General features: G+C 36.9%; 1 protein-coding gene across 2 annotated transcripts in view; it reads right to left on the reverse strand.

The window, feature by feature from the left end:
• TRPC1 (transient receptor potential cation channel subfamily C member 1) overlaps nucleotides 1–19,468 on the reverse strand; it is a 38,477-nt gene that overhangs the window by 4,919 nt on the left and 14,090 nt on the right. For both annotated transcript variants that reach the window (XM_005303274.4, XM_065557949.1), the window contains 6 exons: nucleotides 18,059–18,395; nucleotides 13,184–13,323; nucleotides 8,738–8,881; nucleotides 3,096–3,271; nucleotides 1,099–1,300; nucleotides 304–498 (listed from right to left, as the gene is read on the reverse strand). In XM_005303274.4, coding sequence (XP_005303331.1) covers nucleotides 304–498; nucleotides 1,099–1,300; nucleotides 3,096–3,271; nucleotides 8,738–8,881; nucleotides 13,184–13,323; nucleotides 18,059–18,395 — 1,194 coding nt within the window. The remainder of the gene's footprint in view (nucleotides 1–303; nucleotides 499–1,098; nucleotides 1,301–3,095; nucleotides 3,272–8,737; nucleotides 8,882–13,183; nucleotides 13,324–18,058; nucleotides 18,396–19,468) is intronic.

Consider the following 19,468-nt stretch of genomic DNA (forward strand, 5'->3'; position numbering starts at 1 on the left):
CTCTTCAAAGAATTACATCAGGTTCGTTCGATAAGAACCATTTTCCATAAAAATATGTTGATGGGCAATTATATTCTTACTCTTTAATTCTTCATCAACTGAATCCCCTATCAGCTTAACCATTATTTTGAATATAACTAAGACTATACTTAGAATATATTATTGTGATTTATTTATGATACTACCCACAGCATGATAGGAACTTCCAGAGTAGACAACAAGATAAATTCTCTTAGGTTCATTTTAGCAAGGAATATTTGTATGATTGTTAACATACACTTAACTTTCCAGACAATTTCTTACCTTTAGGCTATTCTGACGTTTGACTTTGCCAGTTGAAGTATGAGAGCCGATCCATTTACTAAGGCTGTTGAAGAGATAGCAGATAGTCTTGGGAGAGGGAATGACATTGAAAGGTGGAGGTAGTGTGCATTTATCATCAAAGTAGCTAAGCCAAAGCTTGGCACGAGCAAATTTCCATTCTTTGTCTTCATGATTCTAAAATATCAGAAATATTAAGATAACAGTGGTAAAATGAACAAGAGAGTCTGTAAAAAAATATGTAATGTTATGAGAATTTATGTTAGTAACTTTATGTGGTTTACATTTTCCAGTACCTTAAACACAAACAATGAATAAATTCACCAATATATGCTATGGCATAAAAAAAGTCAACTACTAGTGTGTATAACTCACATGTTAAATGCACTTAAAAAAATATCTAAAATAACCAAAAGGTTCAATGAACTGACAAAAACTGATTCTATACTCAGCTGCCATTAGACTTCATCTTTAATTCCCACGTGTCCGCACTTAAAAAAATTGTAACACTACAATACTTTGATACAATTAAAACAGGGAAAATAAACAAGCCAAACATTCTTGTCTGATCTCTGCCATTCAGTTCATGACCCTATAAATACTTATGCATCTGAACTCATAGAAACTATTTGCGTGCATAAAGTTACTCATGTGTGTGTTTCCACAATCAGGCATTAGAGTAGAATCCTCAGTGTAGAGACTAACTCTCTCTTGTACAGCACCAAGAACATTGCTGACACTTTGACTTAAAAAATAATACATAATTAATTTACTTACTGCTATCAGCTGAAAGCTTTTATGAAGCATTGCCACTAAGAGCTTGGTAAGGACAATCACAACCACTACGTTGTAGGTACCAACAATAACAGCGCCCACAAAAGACTGCAATTCTTCACCGTAGCTAAATCTAGTGACAAAGATTGCTACATGTGCTAGGGAGAATATGTACCAGAACAGAGCAAAGCAGGTGCCAATAAACCTACAAAAACAAAATAATCTATGGTTAGATCACATTAAAAAACCTTCACACAAATGTAAAAGAAATTAACATGTGAATTCAATTATTCAGCATGAACTGCCAGCCACATTCAATTATTACTAATTAAGGGCCAGACGGATACTGTTATTTATGTTGACTAGTTCTTTATATCATAAGCAGTCCCACAAATCAGCAGGGCTATTTATAGAGTAAAGTGCTACAGACTTGTCAGTAAGGGTATCACAATCTGGCCCTAAGTGATGAGCTTTTCTTTCCATTTCAAATAGTAGTTTTCCCTAAAATACTTTTTCTCAACCCTTCCCCTCCAAAAAAAAAAAAAAATAGACAATATCTAGATGCAACATTGGCTTAATCCAATGCCCAACACAGTGACTATAAGGACTCTGATTGACTTTACTGAATTTTGGATCAGGTCTTATATGAGTGAGGTTCAGTATTTAATGGTAACTGATCAACATAATAACGAAACACTACCACTGAAGAAGTTCTAGTTCTCCCAGAGAGACAGTCACCAAGTAATTCAACTTTATAATCTCAGTGGACGCATATGAAACATTTTTATTATCTGCAGATCACTGAGTTTATAAGCCATACTGTAGTATATATCTTCAAGGCACCTTGATTTCAACTTAATGCCCAGCTGCTGTGGAGACACTTCACAATATATTAAAATACAATGAACCTCAAATTTCTAATCACTACAGTTTAAACAGGTATAGTTTAGAAAAAAAAAATAAACATTTTTGAGTCTTTATAGTTCATCTTGAAGTTGTTAATGTAGGAAGGAACATATGGATCAACCCACAGTGTGCAAATTTTCTGCTTATCAGAATTATGAAAAAATTGTCACTGTGCATACACAAATTTAATGTCTCTGTCATTCTACAATTTAAAAAATACCAAAGCACTCCAATTTATATTATTATTTTAACAGCCTTCAAAAAAATTTTAAAGACATCTTTAGCTGACTGAAATGGAAGAAAGTATCTGTAAATTGAAACTTTTCTATGTTTCTTCTTTTACAATTTTGTACTTACAAGCATAAAAACCAATTGTAGTAGGCAGCAATGTAGGTTAGCTAGTAGCTTTTCATCACTTGATATCTAAATACTAATCCAATAAGTAGAGCAAAGCTTGTGTAATGACAGCACTTGTTTGCTCAAGTTGGTGCTATTAAGTCCTCACGTCATATGCATTAAATTTGTTTACCTCACTAAATAAATAACTAAATAAAAGCTTACCAAGGGTAGGTCTTGTAGGCAAATTTTTATCCCAGTACTAGTTTTAAATATCACAGAAAATGGAATTTCATAATGGATTGTTGGGAATCACAATACTCCACAGACCGCCTGCACTGTAACAACAGCGTGCTAGTACTGTTGTATACTATAAGTGGAAATGCCCACATTATACCTTTTTTTTTATTACAAGTGTGGACAGTAGGAAACAGTTTCTTAATTGTGTTAGGGAACGTCATTTTAACCTCAATAGGCTGAGTCTACACTGTTTTTTGTGAAATTCAAACCACTCACGTTGTACTGGTGAATAGACTTGATGCTTGTGTTTTTACCAGTGTGTTATCTATCCTTACTTAGAGACCTGCCAATACATTAATGTTCAGTTGATACCATTGGTGGAGCTGCAACTATGGTGAATCCAGGTCATAATTTTCCAGTATACACACACCACTCAGGTAAATATCCTGCAGAGTCAGTGTAAATGTCCTGCAGCAGATTTTTTAAATTAATATTTTATTTAACATTCTAAAACTCACGAATGGAATGTGTCATTGCTTTGCTGTTCACAGAAGATCCCTGCACAGTCCTTCTCTTCATTTACAGTAAATCCTTTGTCATACAGTTGGGTCAATCCAATTGTGAATGAGAACAAGACAAGAAGGAACATCCCTAGGAATTTTCCAAAGTCTTGCAACATCTGCCCCATTGAAATCTGTGGAACAGATTACCAATTTCCATTAACAATGAAATATTAATAACTTATCAATATTCCTTCACTCAGTCCCTACCAGAAAAAATATTGTGAACCCTACATTTTTAAATTTAATGTCAATACCTTTGTATCAGAATTCAGGACTGTAGCCAAGAACAGACAATATCAGGTATATTTAGGAAATAGAGATGAAATGTAAGTATTTCTTAACATTGTAACACATAACCAACAGGCCTGTAAGATATTAGGCTTAGACAAACAAGGCCTCAGGCCTAAAAACAGGTAGATTTGAGCAGCTGTCTGAGGAGTTACCCTGGATCACAAGATGAAACAGTCACAGGAATACATGCGTTAAACTGCTAATATTTAGAAAATATATATTGCAATGTACCAGATGAAGCTGCTTAGAGTTTTATGGGGATTTTTGCAGACATCGGGTGTCAGCAAGTTGTCCTGGTGACTGAGTAACATACATGTTAACAACTATAAGGGGAACTAACAAGTTAACCTATGAAAAGTGGAGCATCCCAAAAGTAGTGGGGCGTGGAAGTTCAAATAAGGAAAAGGGGTTGAAACCTCCAGAAATATGTATGAACCCCAGTGAGTGTCAGCACAGCATATTATAAAAGTTGTATCTTGGCCTGCGTGTCTTAGGAGACGCTAGGATGATATCCACTGGCGATGATGGTGACGATGAAGATGTGGAGGAAGATAATGAGTGACACTTCAGGGTTCCCCAGCAAGAGGCAAAAATGAGTGATGCCAATCATAGAGCTAACACTTTGCACCCTTTCTTTTGTTGTATTTCAGTGTTTGTGGGACTGTAAACTATCTACTTCGTGGGTTTGTTAATAGAGGGACTTGTGATAAATTGCAGCTGTTTCTCATGTGCTTCGTCAATCTCTCATTCTAATGACATTGTTAATAATCTTTCTGATGCTGTAGCCACTTATTAGACTGAACCCTTATTGACTACGGTGGCCTAAGAAATTAATCAATAATCAATACATCAATCCATCAATTAGGCTACAGGATAATTAATGTGTTACAAAATACGTAAAACAAATGGTTTTCCTTAAACCAGTTAAACTGATTTCTGAAAAACAATTTAAGTTATTATAGGCAAAACAAAATGTTTAAGAAAAAATTTTAGGTACTAACAATGCAAATTACTGCCTTTCAATAAATGGTAAATCATTAATTTGCACACAATATCCTGCACTCATAATTTAATGCAGATGACAAAGTGCAAATGAGCAACAAACATTGGGGTGTGCTGCATCTGAACAATAATGCTAACACCAATTTATCAAGTTCCTTTTAAGAGTAGATGTAGCATTTAATACGGACATCGAAGTCACCAAAACTGTAGGTAGCATAATTCAGTGTAGACCACAAAATACCATACCTACACCCATTGGTGGGGTACATTACTACTCCACAAAAAATATACAGCTAATTTAGATGCATGTCCCTAAGTTACCAATGTAAGTGCACCTAAAATAAAAGTCTGCAGTAGTTTAACTAAATCATTTTTCAAAACAAATTAAATTGGTCTATTTTTCCAATATAGATAAGGCCTACGTGCATTATTAGGTCTATGTAAAATGTATGACATTTAAACAAAAATACAGTATGAGCTGTTTCCCACATTTAAGTACTACAAAGTTATTCCACAATCTAATATTTACAGCACATATGATGGCCCTTACATCACGGGGTATGTGAGCTCTAAAACAGATTTAACCATGTAAAAATGTAACCCTAATCTCTGAGTCACTACGAATATACACGATAGATAGACACAACTGACTTCCTCCAGAAACTCCGCAACATTAACAACCTCCCTCAGAACACCATCCTTGCCTCCCTATACACCAATATACCTCACAACGACGGAATCGTTGTCTGCCTCAAATATCTACAATACAATGGACAGCACTCAGATATCCACCCCAAACTCATTGCTAAACTCATCCATTTTATCCTAACCCATAACAATTTTACATAACACACACACACTTTGTTCAAACCATGGAAACAGCCCTGGATACTAGGATGGCTCCCCAATATGCCAACCTCTTCACTGGCTACCTTAAGGAGATATTTCTGGACAACTGTACTATGAAACCAAGGATGCCCCTGAGACACATCAATGATATTTTGATCCCCTGGACAGACGAACTAAACTCCTCATAGATTTCCACCATAACTTCAACAACCACCACACGTCCATTAAATTCTCTCTAGAACAGTCCTACACCAGCATCAACTTCCTGGAAACCACAATCAGGTGCAACAGTAGAACCCTACAGACAACTATATACAAGAAACCAACAGATCACAATACTTACCTTCACAGATCAAGTAACCACTCCAAACACACCAAGAAATTGGTTATCTACAGCCAGGCCTATTGATACCACAGAATATGCTCCAAGAAAAAAAGTTAGAAACACACTTAAAACCGCCTTCACCAAACAAGGACACTCCACCAAAGAAGAATATCGCATCATGGAATGAACTACCCAAATATCCCAACAGAATCTGCTTCAATACAGAAATAAAACCCCTCCTGACCGCACATCCCCTAATTGTCACCTACCACCCCACTCTGGAACTTATGTGGAACATCGTTAACCAATTACAATCCACACAATGGAGACCACATCCTCAAAGAAATCTTTCCCAAGTCCCCCTCTTCTGGCCTTCAAACAACTTCCCAACCTCACCCTCAGAAGAAAGCTCCAGACCAGGACCCACCAACTCAAAGTGGCACCACGTCCTGCCATAACAACAGATTCAAAACATGCAGATATATCTCCACTGCTATGACTTATGAGGAGAGGCTGAGAGAACTGGGATTGTTTAGTCTCCAGAAGAGAAGAATGAGGGGGGATTTGATAGCAGCCTTCAACTACCTGAAGGGGAGTTCCAAAGAGGATGGAGCTCGGCTGTTCTCAGTGGTGGCAGAGGACAGAACAAGGAGCAATGGTCTCAAGTTGCGGTGGGGGAGGTCCAGGTTGGATATCAGGAAAAACTATTTCACTAGGAGGGTGGTGAAACACTGGAATGCGTTACCTAGGGAGGTGGTGGAGTCTCCTTCCTTGGAGGTTTTTAAGGCCCGGCTTGACAAAGCCCTGGCTGGGATGATTTAGCTGGGAATTGGTCCTGCTTTGAGCAGGGGGTTGGACTAGATGACCTCTTGAGGTCCCTTCCAACTCTGATATTCTATGATTCTATGATTCTATGATGATCAATACCTTCCACAACACACCTTTCTAGATCCATGGGCTCTACACATGCCTATCACAACATGTGGTGTACCTCATCCACTGCACTAAATGCTCCAACAACAACTATATGGGTGAAAACAGACAATCCTTACGCTCACAAATGAACTCTCACAGAAAAACGATAAAAGACAAAAACACCATAATCACCCGGGGGTGAACATTTTTCACAAAATGATCACTCCATATCTGATTTCTCAGTCTCCGCCCTCAAAAGAAACCTGCACAACACCTTCAAAAGACAAGCCTGCGAGCTTAAATTTATAACTTTGCTAGACAGTACCAATCATGGTCTTAATAAGCCATAATTCTAGTGTCTTTATTATGACAATCTATAGCCTACTAACCCCCGTTTTTGTCCTATGACTGCAGGGTGTTAACGGGTCACTTCACCTTGAATGATCCCTTAGAATATGTGTTAACTACTTATACTACATAATCTGTTCCAGTTTCTATTTAGCTGTGACACTCTGAGTACCTTTCCAGATCTGAAGAAGAGCTCTGTGTAGCATAAAAGCTTTTCTCTATCACCAACAGAAGTTGGTCCAATAAAAAATATTATCTCACCCACCTTCTCTCTAATATCTGGGGACCAAAACAGCTATAATACTATGGAAAGACAGACAGACGAGCCATCTTATGTGCTGCACTGTGGTCCACTGTGTTCTAAAGAAAGTGATTTTAGTTTTACTTCATGCAGCTTTCTTGTTTTGGGGGCATTATATATATTTTGGATCCAGAAATTAGTAGTACACTGCTATTTTATAGGATGTATACATCTTTGGACTATATGAAAAGTAAGGGATCTCTGTACCAAGCTGTGACCTAGGTCAGAGAGTAAGAGCTGTCAGATTTAGTATTTCCTTAATTTTATAATTTTCATCCTTTCAAAACAAGTTACAAAACCCAGCAAAACAAAATTATGCCGCCAAAACATGAAAGCTGCATGGAAGTTTAAAAAAAAAAAAAAAAAAGGCACTTTCTTCAGAGTACAGTGGACCAGGCAACTAGTACACAGATCAGATACCTGTTATTCTAACCATAATCATATTATATCTTTCCAAGTGTTTATAATTTGTAGACAACTTGAAAGCTGAAAATGTTAGTATACAAAACCAAATTTTGTAAAAAGCTCTTTTTAATATATCTAGTACTAATAAACTTATATCTGACTTTTTTCTTAAAATAGGTTTCATAGGCCAACACGTAAAATGATTCAGTACTTAAAAATATCTCTAACAGCCAACAGAACACAGTAGCTTCCCTTCATTTTTCTCTATTGGGGTGCCACACCATGTTTAATTACTACTATTTGAACTTGTGACCTACTTTTGGAAAATACTTTAAGAGTTGTTGCTCAAGTTGTACTGGTCAACAGTAATAACAAGATTCAGTGTGAAACTGAATAGGGTGACTGTTGACTATTTTTGTTTATTCAGAATTTTGACTTCACTACATAGCTGCCTAATAAAAATACATAAGATAGATATAGTACATAAACAGGTATGTTAAACAGCAAACCTCTTTGAAATGTAGGAGATATGTTTATAGTACAAATACACTGAAATTAAAGTAATACTCTTACTTTAATATCAATATGTTAAGTAGCTGCCTGAAAGTAGGCAAATGCTTTTTCATTGTGTGAGCACATGTGTGTGGGGAAGAAAAATGAGAAAAATAAAAAGAAAAGTGGCAAAATAACTGAGATACAGAACCATAGCTAGAGAGAGACACAAAGACAAGAGAAAAGAACAGTTTGAGAAGATTAACATTAACTCCTCTTTCTATAATCGGCTATAAAACACAAATATTCTTTCTAAAGTAACTTCTATCTTGAATTTTTTTAAAAAATTCAACATGTGAAATTTCTATTACTTTTCCTTTTCAGAGCACAATTAAGGGGCTACATTTTATTAGAGCCAAAATAAATCTGTTAAAAGAATGTTAGGTTGCAAAGTCAAGCACTCCATAAAGTTCGGAATCCCAGATTTGAATGCTCAATCTTAATTTTGCCTCCCCACCCCCACCCCCCGCCACTTGTGTCCATCCTGTACCCTGAATGAGGGAGGGGAATATGGAAAAAACAGTATATGATCATGCAATTAAAGACTATATCATAATACATATGTACAAGTTCAAGTCTATCATTTTCTCTGTCAGCAATATTATTTACCTGAAGTGGTCCTAGGATAGAACTGGTTGTATACATGAAGAAGAGTCTAAGGTAACTAAGAACATTAGCAAAAGCAAAGAGACCTTCTGCCACCAGTGTAGGATGGAATGCGTCCCAGTCCTTTCTATCAGCAAAATCATGGAACTAGAGTTTCAAAACAAAAAGCTGAAGTTACTTACATTATTTAAAAAAAAAAAAAACTATTACAATTGTAATTCAAAGGTATTCTACAATAAATGATGAGTTTGCCTTCAGACAATGTATTCTATATAGCTAAAACAACACTTTATACAGATACAAGCCAGAGTGGTTAGTAGATAGAACATTGAACTGGGAGTCAGGTGACTTAGGTTCAATTCAAGGCTCTGCCACTCACCTCTACTGTGGGCGCTTGGGAAAGTCACTTCTTCTCTGGGTGTTGTTTTCCTTCCTACTCTGTATTACCTATTTAGGTTGTAAACTCTTTGAAATAGGGACTCTCACTAAGTGCATGAACAGCACCTACCACACAGGGCCCTGATATAGGCACTACTGTAAAACAAATAACGATAAGTAAAAAAATACTGTAAAACACAGAACAAACCAACTTATGTAATGATGATAGACTTGCAGGTCTTAACCAATTTTGGAAGGGGAGAGGACTTACGAGATAATGATTCCTTTAGAATGATGGATGTCTTATGAGTATACACACACTTCTACCCTTCACACATCTGATATCTGCCACTCTCAAGAGGTCACACTTGAGAAATCATAAGCAATAAGAAACAGATCAAAAGAGAGGGAGGGCAGGAGTGAGCATACATAATTTTGGCATTTATTATTTCATGGCAGGCCATAAGACTATGGTATGGCAGAAAGCTGCATCTGCAGATAGGAGCATGTCTGGCCCAAATGATAGCAATCCAGCCCAGGATCACTTATACTGAAAGATGATGGAATGCACCAGTGATCAAACAGCTGCCCTACAGATTTCTTTATGCTCTGTTTCCTTCTGTCCATGATGTGGAGAATGCTCTGACTGAATGAGCTTTTGAGTCTTGAGGAGGAATTTTGCCAGAAGAAAAGTAAGTAGTCTAATGGCCAATTTGATCTATCAAGAAGGTTTCTTTTATGACAGCCAAGCAGAGGTAACAGCACATAGGTTTATTTCCAACCCCAAGATCTTCCTAGATAATACTTAAAAAAACTCAGCATAAGGACCTCAAAAGCAATGAAGAGTTTTGGGAGAGGTTCAGGTTTTGTTGAAAGGCATGATCACTCAGAATGGAGAGATCTGAATTCCACTTTTAATTACTGTCCATTGACCAAGGGTATAAATTTAGGATTAAATACTCCCCTCAATCCACAGTAAAACTCCCAATAGAACTTTCTGAAAATGTCCAAGGGTAGACTACGACTTTAATGTGTAACTGAATTGTTTTGTTATTATTTGTTCAATATCACATTCAGCACTCCATGGGACAATATATCAACTTTAAGATTATTGCTATCTCTGACCTTTGTTTCCCACCTTTCGGCTTCATCCTTTTTTAGTTTCCTTTTTCTTCTGTCTTTGTCTCTCTCCAGTTTTCCCTCTGCATTTCTTTCCCTGTATCAATTCTCATTTCAGAGCCTCATGGGCTTTAAACTCCCCTTTCCCATGATATCTAAGATACTGTTTTCCCTCCTACTCTGTCTTGTCTATTTAGATTGTAAACTCTGAAATAGGGACACTCACTATGTGCATGAATAACATACCACACCGGGCCTTGGTATAGGCCCTGATATAGGGCTGTAATATCTGAGCACCTCACAAACTAATATTTTTATCCTCATAACACTTCAGTGAGGTACAGAAGTGCTATTATCCCATTTTAAAGTTGAGGAACCAAGACATGGAGAGACTAAGTGACTTGGCGAAGTCCACACAGGCAGTTTGTGGCAAAGTAAGAACTGAATCCAGATCTCCCAAGTCCCAGGCTAGCAACCTAAACACTGGACCACCCTACTGCTCGCTAAAACAATTCCATCTTCTAAAAAATGATCAGCAATAAAATAACACAATTAATGCTGACATTACAGTGTTGCCACTGGGAAGTAGACTAAACATCCATGTACAACAGAAGGGTTGAAAAGAATGGTGGAACTGTATGGACTAGAAGTTTGTAGAGGGGCATCTCTCTTGAAAAGCTTTCCATAATTATCAGACTGAAATATCAGAGGACAAGGTTACAGAAATATTTCTGTATTTAGCAAATAAGAAAATGATCCTCATATTTCTTGTCAGAGGACTCTCTCTGAATGACTGCGATTTTACTTCTTTTTCCAACTCCTCGGGAAGGGCAGAAGCTGTTTGTGATTATAGTCTCATGTACCAATAATGATTGTCTGTTTAATGTTTCATTATCAGAAAGCACCAAGTATAATTATATGAGGCGTTACAACCCTGTAAGCTTTTTCTTCCCCGAGTATGGAATGAGGAAGCTGTTCAATATTTTTTATTTTCATCATTCAATTAGTGGTCCCTGCCTTATTTACTGCACACCATCCATGCCTGCAATGAATATAGAATTCATTTTCTAATGGTCTTTCCTAGTGTGCTCATCACCAAGTGCTTCACAAATATTTTAAGGTGCGTGCAGAACTGATTGGAAAACTGTACTCAGAGAGTAGTTATCAGTGGTTCACAGTCAAACTGGAAGGGCATAACGAGTGGGGTCCAATAGACATCTGTCCTAGTCCCGGATCTATTCAATACCTTCATAAATGATTTGGAGAATGGCATACAGTACACTTATAAAGTCTGCAGATGATACCATGATGGGAGGGGTTGCAAGCACTATTGCCAGAGGTATTGAGCATTCACAGCTCTGATTGACTTCAGTTTCATTTATGAATGTTCAACACGTTTACAAGTCAAGCCCCAGCTATCTCAAGACGGCTACACAGAAAATGAGGAACACAGGATTAGAGGCCACCTGTCAGAAATTTGGTTTAAGTGACTTGTTGAGCAACACATAAGATTGTGGCCGGGGGAAGGACAGAATTCAGTTTTCTTAGGTGGCATTCACCTTAACACCAAGCCAAGCCTTTCTCTTCATGCAGTCTGTTACCTTATTCTCCGCACACCTTACAGAGCAAATGAGTTACGGATCCTTCAAACAGCCTCAATGATTATACAATCCTGATTCACTCCCTGAACACCATCTATCCTGTACACTAAATGAGACTGCGATCCCATGGAAAAAAAATAGTACATGACCATGTAACAAAAGACTGTTTCATAATGTACACACCTGCCAGGTGGATTAAGGAATGAAGGCTGAAGTGGCAACCTGCATTCTGGCATTTCCTAACATCCAAATTCTTGATTTTTCAATCTTAATGAGGTTTGTTAAATGTAGGTTTTTTGTATGTAATTTCCTAGACTCTTTTTTTTTTTTTAAAAGGAAAGGGTAAAAACAAATTCTGTCATGTGCCACTGAAGAAACTTATAATGCCTCACCATCACCTAGGTTTGAACCTTGAATTTTCAACATTATTGCACACCTTGAAGTACAAGATAACTAAATTAGCTGGCCGCAGGAGAAGGCTGTTTTCCCAGCAGGGGAATGACCACCAAACCTATTTGCTGGATCTGGGCAAGTAGTCAGGGACAGCCTGGCACGCTCTGCCTCCCCCGCCAGGAAACAGAAGTTTCCTTCCCATGTGATTTCCCCACCCACGGAGAGGGGAGATGAAACATGTGCTAGGTTCAGGGATGCCTGACCAGGTTCTCTTCCTTCTCATTTGCCAGAGCGGAGATCTGCTATAAGGTTCCCATTCCAGTGTCTGCTGCTGCTGCATTAGCCCAGACTTTGAGACTATTCATGTTCAGTTATTTCTGCAAGCTAACAAAACTATGCTTATGATGTAACCAACAGAAAGGAAATGGCGATTTTCAAAGGTTATACACCTCAGTCAACAGATTTAATGGAGAAAAGAAAAGGCACTTTTCTGGCCTCAGGGCTTTCTCCCTGCTGAATTTAAAAGGCCTGCTGCATACAACTGAGGTGTTAGAGTTTAAAAAAAAAAATGTTCTATAATAGAAAGTGTTCAGCAACCTTAATATAGGTCAATACTAGTTCTCTCTAAAAAGCTAAAGAATCAGGGTAGCTGACGTGCCAGTTTCAGACAGGGGTATGTGCATAAGTTCATACCCTATTTCTGGAGTTTAAGCAAATGCAACAAAACATCCTTACCTCTAGCAAAACTACAATTTCAAAATAGAAACTGTTGCTAGCCCCTCATGTGCTTATGTTCTGCATCAGTGTTAAATATGTGCAGACCAAGATGAGACTATGGCCTTAAGTATTTAGGACTGCAGAATTATTTTTCCTAAGCCCTTGTCAAAATAAAAAAAAAATCTGTATTTCCCCCCAAACAGCCCCAGTTGGGCTTGAGATCTGAGTTGTGGATATTCACCTTGTTATGAGCAACTACTTTGAGAGCAAAAGTTGCCAAATAGAGGGAATTCATGACAAAACTAAGCTGATTACGAGATTCTTCTAAAAAGTCTTCCAGGCCTTCATACCAAAGTCTTTTGACATCTGACCACACCATTCCTGGTGGAGAGAAAAAGAAAACAAAAAGATGTCATTGTATTATACTGTATAGGCTTTCTACTAGTTCTAGTGTGTTCCAGATCGGTGTTTTGTTTTGCGTTTAAACTAAAATAAGGGCACCTACTTCTTTTCGAAGTGTTTTAGTGAGAAGGAGGAAAGGGGACATTTTGTACATCTATCTGAATAGTATTGAGTTTTGTCCTCCCTTTGTCCAGACACAAAATCTTGTCAAATATGTGTTGCTCATAGAATTACTCATGGAGCATGGAACATATCTTTAGTGCACAGTCTCTACTGTTATACTGGAGGCTGGTTTAAGTATGCTAGGTCTATTGTTTTTCCTTAAAGAGGCTTCTTTCCACCTGTGGATTAAATCATTATCACTCCTAATCTTACTAGAAATTTCTCTGGATTTTACAATTTATTAGGGCTGTCAAGCGATTAAAAAAATTAATCAGGATTAATCGTACTGTTAAACAATAATAGAATACCATTTATTTAAATATTTTGGATGTTTTCTACATTTTCAAATATATTGATTTCAATTACAACACAGAATACAAAGTGTACAGTGCTCACTTTCTATTTATTTTTTATTACAAGTATTTGCACTGTAAAAAAAAGAAATAGTATTTTTCAATTCACCTAGTACAAGTACTATTTATCTATTTTTATTTATTTACTATAGTGCAATCTCTTTATCATGAAAGTTGAATTTACAAATGTAGAATTATGTCCAAAAAACCTGCATTCAAAAATAAAACAAATGTAAAATTTTAGAGCCTGCAAGTCCACTCAGTCCTACTTCAGCCAATCGCTCAGACAAACAAATCTGGTTACAATTTGCAGAAGATAATGCTCCCCACTTCTTGTTTACATCACCTGAAAGTGAGAACAGGCGTTCACATGGCACTGCTGTAGCCAACGCTGCAAGATATTTATGTGCCAGATGCGCTGAAGAATCCCTTCATACTTCAACCACCATTCCAGAGAACATTTTAATGACAGGTTCTGCTTGATAACGATCCAAAACAGAACGGACCAACGCATGTCCATTTTCATTATCTGAGTCAGATGCCACCAGCAGAAGGTTGATTTTCTTTTTGGGGGGGTTGGGTTCTGTAGTTTCCGTATTGGAGTGTTGCTCTTTTAAAGTCTTCTGAAAGCATGCTCCACACCTCGTCCCTCTCAGATTCTGGATGGCACTTCAGATTCTTAAACCTTGGGTTGAGTGCTGTAGATTTTTTTTGTTACATAACTGCACTCAAAAACAAAACAATGCAAAACTTTAGAGCCTATAAGTCCACTCAGTCCTACTTATTGTTCAGCCAATCACTAAGACAAATAAGTTTGTTTACATTTACAGGAGATAATGCTGCCCACTTCTTATTTACAATGTCCCCAGAAAGTGAGAACAGGCATTCGCATGGGACTTTTGTAGCCAGCATTGCAAGGTATTTACGTGCCAGATATGCTACACATTTGTATGCCCCTTCATGCTTCGGCCACCATTCCAAAGGACATGCTTCCATGCTGATGACGCTTGTTAAAAAAATAATGCATTAATTAAATTTGTGACTGAACTCCTTAGGGGAGAATTGTATGTCTCCGGCTCTATTTTACTCGCATTCTGCCATATATTTCATGTTATAGTAATCTCGGATAATGACTCAGCACATGTTCATTTTAAGAACACATTTGCGGCAGATTTGACAAAATACAAAGAGGGTACCAATGTGAGATTTCTAAAGATAGCTACAGCACTCGACCCAAAGTTTAAGAATCTGAAGTGGTTTCCAAAATCTGAGAGGGACGAGGTCTGGAGCATGCTTTCAAACGTCTTAAAAGAGCAACACTCCGATGAGGAAGATACAGAACCCGAACCACCAAAAAAGAAAGTCAACCTTCTGCTCATGGCATCTGACTCTGATGATGAAAATGAACATGTGTCGGACCACACTGCTCTGGACTGTTATCGAGCAGAACCTGTCATCAGCATGGATGCATGTCCTCCGGAATGATGGTTTAAGCAAGAAGGAACATATGAATCTTTAGCACATCCGGTATGTAAATATCTTGCAACGCTGGCTACAACAGTGCCATGAGAACACCTGTTCTCACTTTCAGGTGACATTGTGAACAAGAAGTAGGCAGCATTATCTCCTTCAAATGTAAACAAACTTATTTGTCTAAGTGATTGGCTGAACAAGAAATAGGACTGAGTGGACTCGTAGATTCTAAAGTTTTACATTGTTTTATTTTTGAATGAAGTTTTTTTTTGTACATCACTCTACATTTGTAAGTTCAACTTTCATGATAAAGAGATTGCACTAGAGTACTTGTATTAGGTGAATTGAAAAATACTATTTCTTTTGTTTTTTTACAGTTTAAATATATGTAATAAAAATAAATATAAAGTGAGCACTGTACACTTTGTATTCTGTGCTATAATTGAAATGAATATACACCTCTACCTCGATATAACACTGTCCCCGGGAACCAAAAAATCTTACCGCGTTATAGGTGAAACCGCGTTATATCGAACTTGCTTTGATCCACCAGAGTGCGCAGCCCTGCCCCCCCGGAGCACTGCTTTACCGCCTTATATCCAAATTTGTGTTATATCGGGTCGCGTTATATCGGGGTAGTGGTGTATTTGAAAATGTAGGAAACATTCAAAACTATTTAAATAAATGGTATTCCATTATTGTTTAACAGTGCGATTAATCGCGATTAATTTTTTTAATCGCTTGACAGGCCTAATACATACCTATACCATCACCAATCCACAATGTGATATTACTTGCTGGTACTTTTGAGTAAATACGGTTTAAAAAATGCTTATGAATTATTGAACAGTTTTTAGATTTCTAGACATTCAACAAAATCACCTCACAAAGTATATCTTTTTAAAAGTAATAGAATCAATTTCGACACAAGCTGTAAACTTTGAAACACTAGTATTTTACAAACTTCCAATCAAACAAATGAGGATATAGATTACATGTCTGTCTATAGTGTTTTAAGTATTAACATATGTTAAGGCTGTTAGAATTTGGTTCTCAAAGTCCTAGAGATTTCAACTTTAAAAGAAAACCATTAAAAGGGCTGACAAATTCATAAAACAGAACAGTGAAAGTTTTGGGACCTACTCTACTCAAAAGCAGTATCTGTGCTCCCTCTACTGGTTCTGCACCAACCACAATTAACTTGCAAATATGCTTCTCTGGGATGTGTTGATATTATCAATGATATTGCTATATAAAAAGGAAGTACATATAATGGAGACAAATTTAAAATACCATTAGAAAACAAAAGGAGAAAGAGGAAAATCAATGATTTTCATATACCAAATAAGAGGATTTTACATAAAAGACTAAAATCAAATATTTTTCTTCTTAAGCCATTTTCCAGTTCTGCAGTGGCTCTACCTTTTATCTGAAATTGAACTAAAAATCAAACATAGCAGAACTGGAAATGCAAGGCCAAGTTACCAATCTTTTTCTATACTGTCACACAGGAAACTGGGTTCAATTGGTGGTCTCCTCCTCCCTGGATTGTAGGGGACTAGACTGCTGTGGAGGTTTCCTATTTAAAACTTAGAAGGAAGAGATTTTGCACTGCTCAGCAGCAAACACTTGGACCAAATTCCATCCTATTTTTTTTTTTTTTTTATAAAGCTGCATCAATAAAGGCCTTGAGTAGGGAAACTATAGGTAAATCCTCAAGGCTCCAGAGATCCACAACTCATACAGTAACAAAATCAATTTGAAATAGAAGAAAACACAGTATAGGAGTTGATTGAGCTGAAATAATTACATATTTATTCCAAGAATCTGTAAGTATTTCAACCCAGATAAATTTTATCAACTTGCATAAAGTGCATGAAAAGTTTTAACTGAATGTGTTTTTCCAAGAAGCTTAATATGATCTTTTAAATTACATTTTCTCTACCTTTTGAAACTTTTAACTACCAATACTGAAATTCTATCAAACATCAGCCTAATTTCAAACCTTGCCCCAAGTCACGAGAGAACCAAGATCACTTTAAAAATTCCAAACGAAAGCTACATTTTTGTAAAAAACGAGAAAAAGAAAAGCAGGACTTAGCAGAAATTAAACAGCTGCTTTGTAGGCGGCTGACCAAAAAAACCTATTGGCTCATAATGGCTGAACAGCTGACATAACAAACAAAACGACCCAGTCATGAAAAGGGTGTTGAAAATTAAGATGAACTCTGAACTCTTAATTTTCAATTTGGCATCAACGAAAAAAATCACTAGCAATCTCTCACTATCTCTTATGGAGGGAGTAACTAATCATATCAGGAACACATGTGCTTACTTTTTTTTGTCATTATTTAAAACAGTCCCACAACTTAGTTAAAATACATAGTTCTCACATTATCATCTTAATATCCCAAACCATATCCCACATGATCATTCTTGCCTGAGACAGCAGCACTCTACCAAACCTTCCAAAATAGCATTCCTGGTCACTCCCTCTGGCAGGGAGCTCTATGAAGTGTTACTTTCTTTGACTACTAAGAATTGCTACAACATTAGGTCATACGTATGTCACTTCCTTCACCCTTTATCCTCCAGCCAGCCAAGGGATGCCAAGCATTGATTGGAATTCTCATTTCCTACAGAGTAGCACACAACATTATTGCTGGATCAATGAAATGACCAATGTCAGAACCTTTTGTCTAACTTTTTATCCATCTGATACTTACCAATAAGCCATATTATCAGAAGATAGTCTATTCTCTCAAGTGCTGGCCCCATTGTATTCTTCTTATCCTCATTGTAGACCAGTGAATACAGGTTAAGTAATAGCAGGAATGTGAAATATGAAGCTCCATGAATAATAAACTTCATAAAAGGAGTGTGAATTATTCGACCTACTCGAGATTTAGGGGCCAATAAGTAACAGAGAGACAGAACTGGCCAAAAGATGCCAACTGTCAAAACAGTCAAAATCTTCTTACACGTGTGCTTGCGTCGGTAGCCTGCCATTTGTCCAAACCACACAGTGTTGAGAAACTGCTGGCAGTTAGACTGGGCAACAAACTGGGGAAAAAACCAAGCCCTGATTAAGGTAACCATTATTAAAAATCTATATTCAAGCCATTATAATTCAGTTATAGATCATACAGTATTACACATTTTCTGCTAAGCAAGTAGAAATAATTATCTTGAAAGAATAATTTTTAAATGTTACTTTTTAAAATGTTAATATGGAGACAAAAGGAAAATATTAGTAAGATAATCACAAATACGAATTATTTTCACCTCCTTTCCCACCCACAAGTTTAGAACATGGATTCCACAGCACTAGTTTTTTTTATGGATATCAAGAATAGATCTCTTGAGAGGCCAGGATAACAGTAAAATTAAGAATGATTTAACTGTTTCTTTTTTTTATCATTTAGAAAACTGTTATACAGACCTAAAAGCCATGCCATTTTCCACAACTTGCTGCTTCCTATGGGACTGATTCTGTGAGGTACTATGTGCCCCCAAAGTTCACTAACATCATTGTGTTGTGCATTGTGTTGTCTTTGCCATTAACAGGAATTAAGGACCCTCAATGCCTTACAGAATCAGGGCTAAAATGACCAAGTAATCCTATACCAGTCAGATCTACCTTTTAATTTTTATGGCTCTAATTCAGCAAAGAACTTAAGCTGTCACTTAAAGTTAACCTTGTTTTTAAGTGCTTTGCTAAATCAGGGCCCACACAAGCAGGAACTTTCAGTCTGAAATATTACGTAGATCAACGGATTTAAACAAAAATTCTGTTAGAAAAGTACATGTGTCAGAAACTGTTTGTATTTCAGTACAGTTTGAAATTTAATTTCAAGATGAATAGATAAAATAATTCCTCCTTCACAACCATAATAGTTCAGAAAGCCTATCATGAAAAATTCTCACTATAACAAACCTGCCAGCAATAAAATATTTATTTATGAGGGAGGGAGAGAGGGATGGATGGATCTTTTCTCATACCACACAGGAAAAAAAGATTCTATATTTCATCTAATCACAGTGGTAAAAAAGGTATGATCAAAAACTGAAGTGCATCTGAAATACTTTTTGTATGTTTGCTTAACAGTTATCTGTGACACATAATAGTCGTCCAG

The sequence above is a fragment of the Chrysemys picta genome, chromosome 9 (genome assembly GCF_011386835.1).
Source record: "Chrysemys picta bellii isolate R12L10 chromosome 9, ASM1138683v2, whole genome shotgun sequence".
Taxonomy (NCBI): domain Eukaryota; kingdom Metazoa; phylum Chordata; order Testudines; family Emydidae; genus Chrysemys; species Chrysemys picta.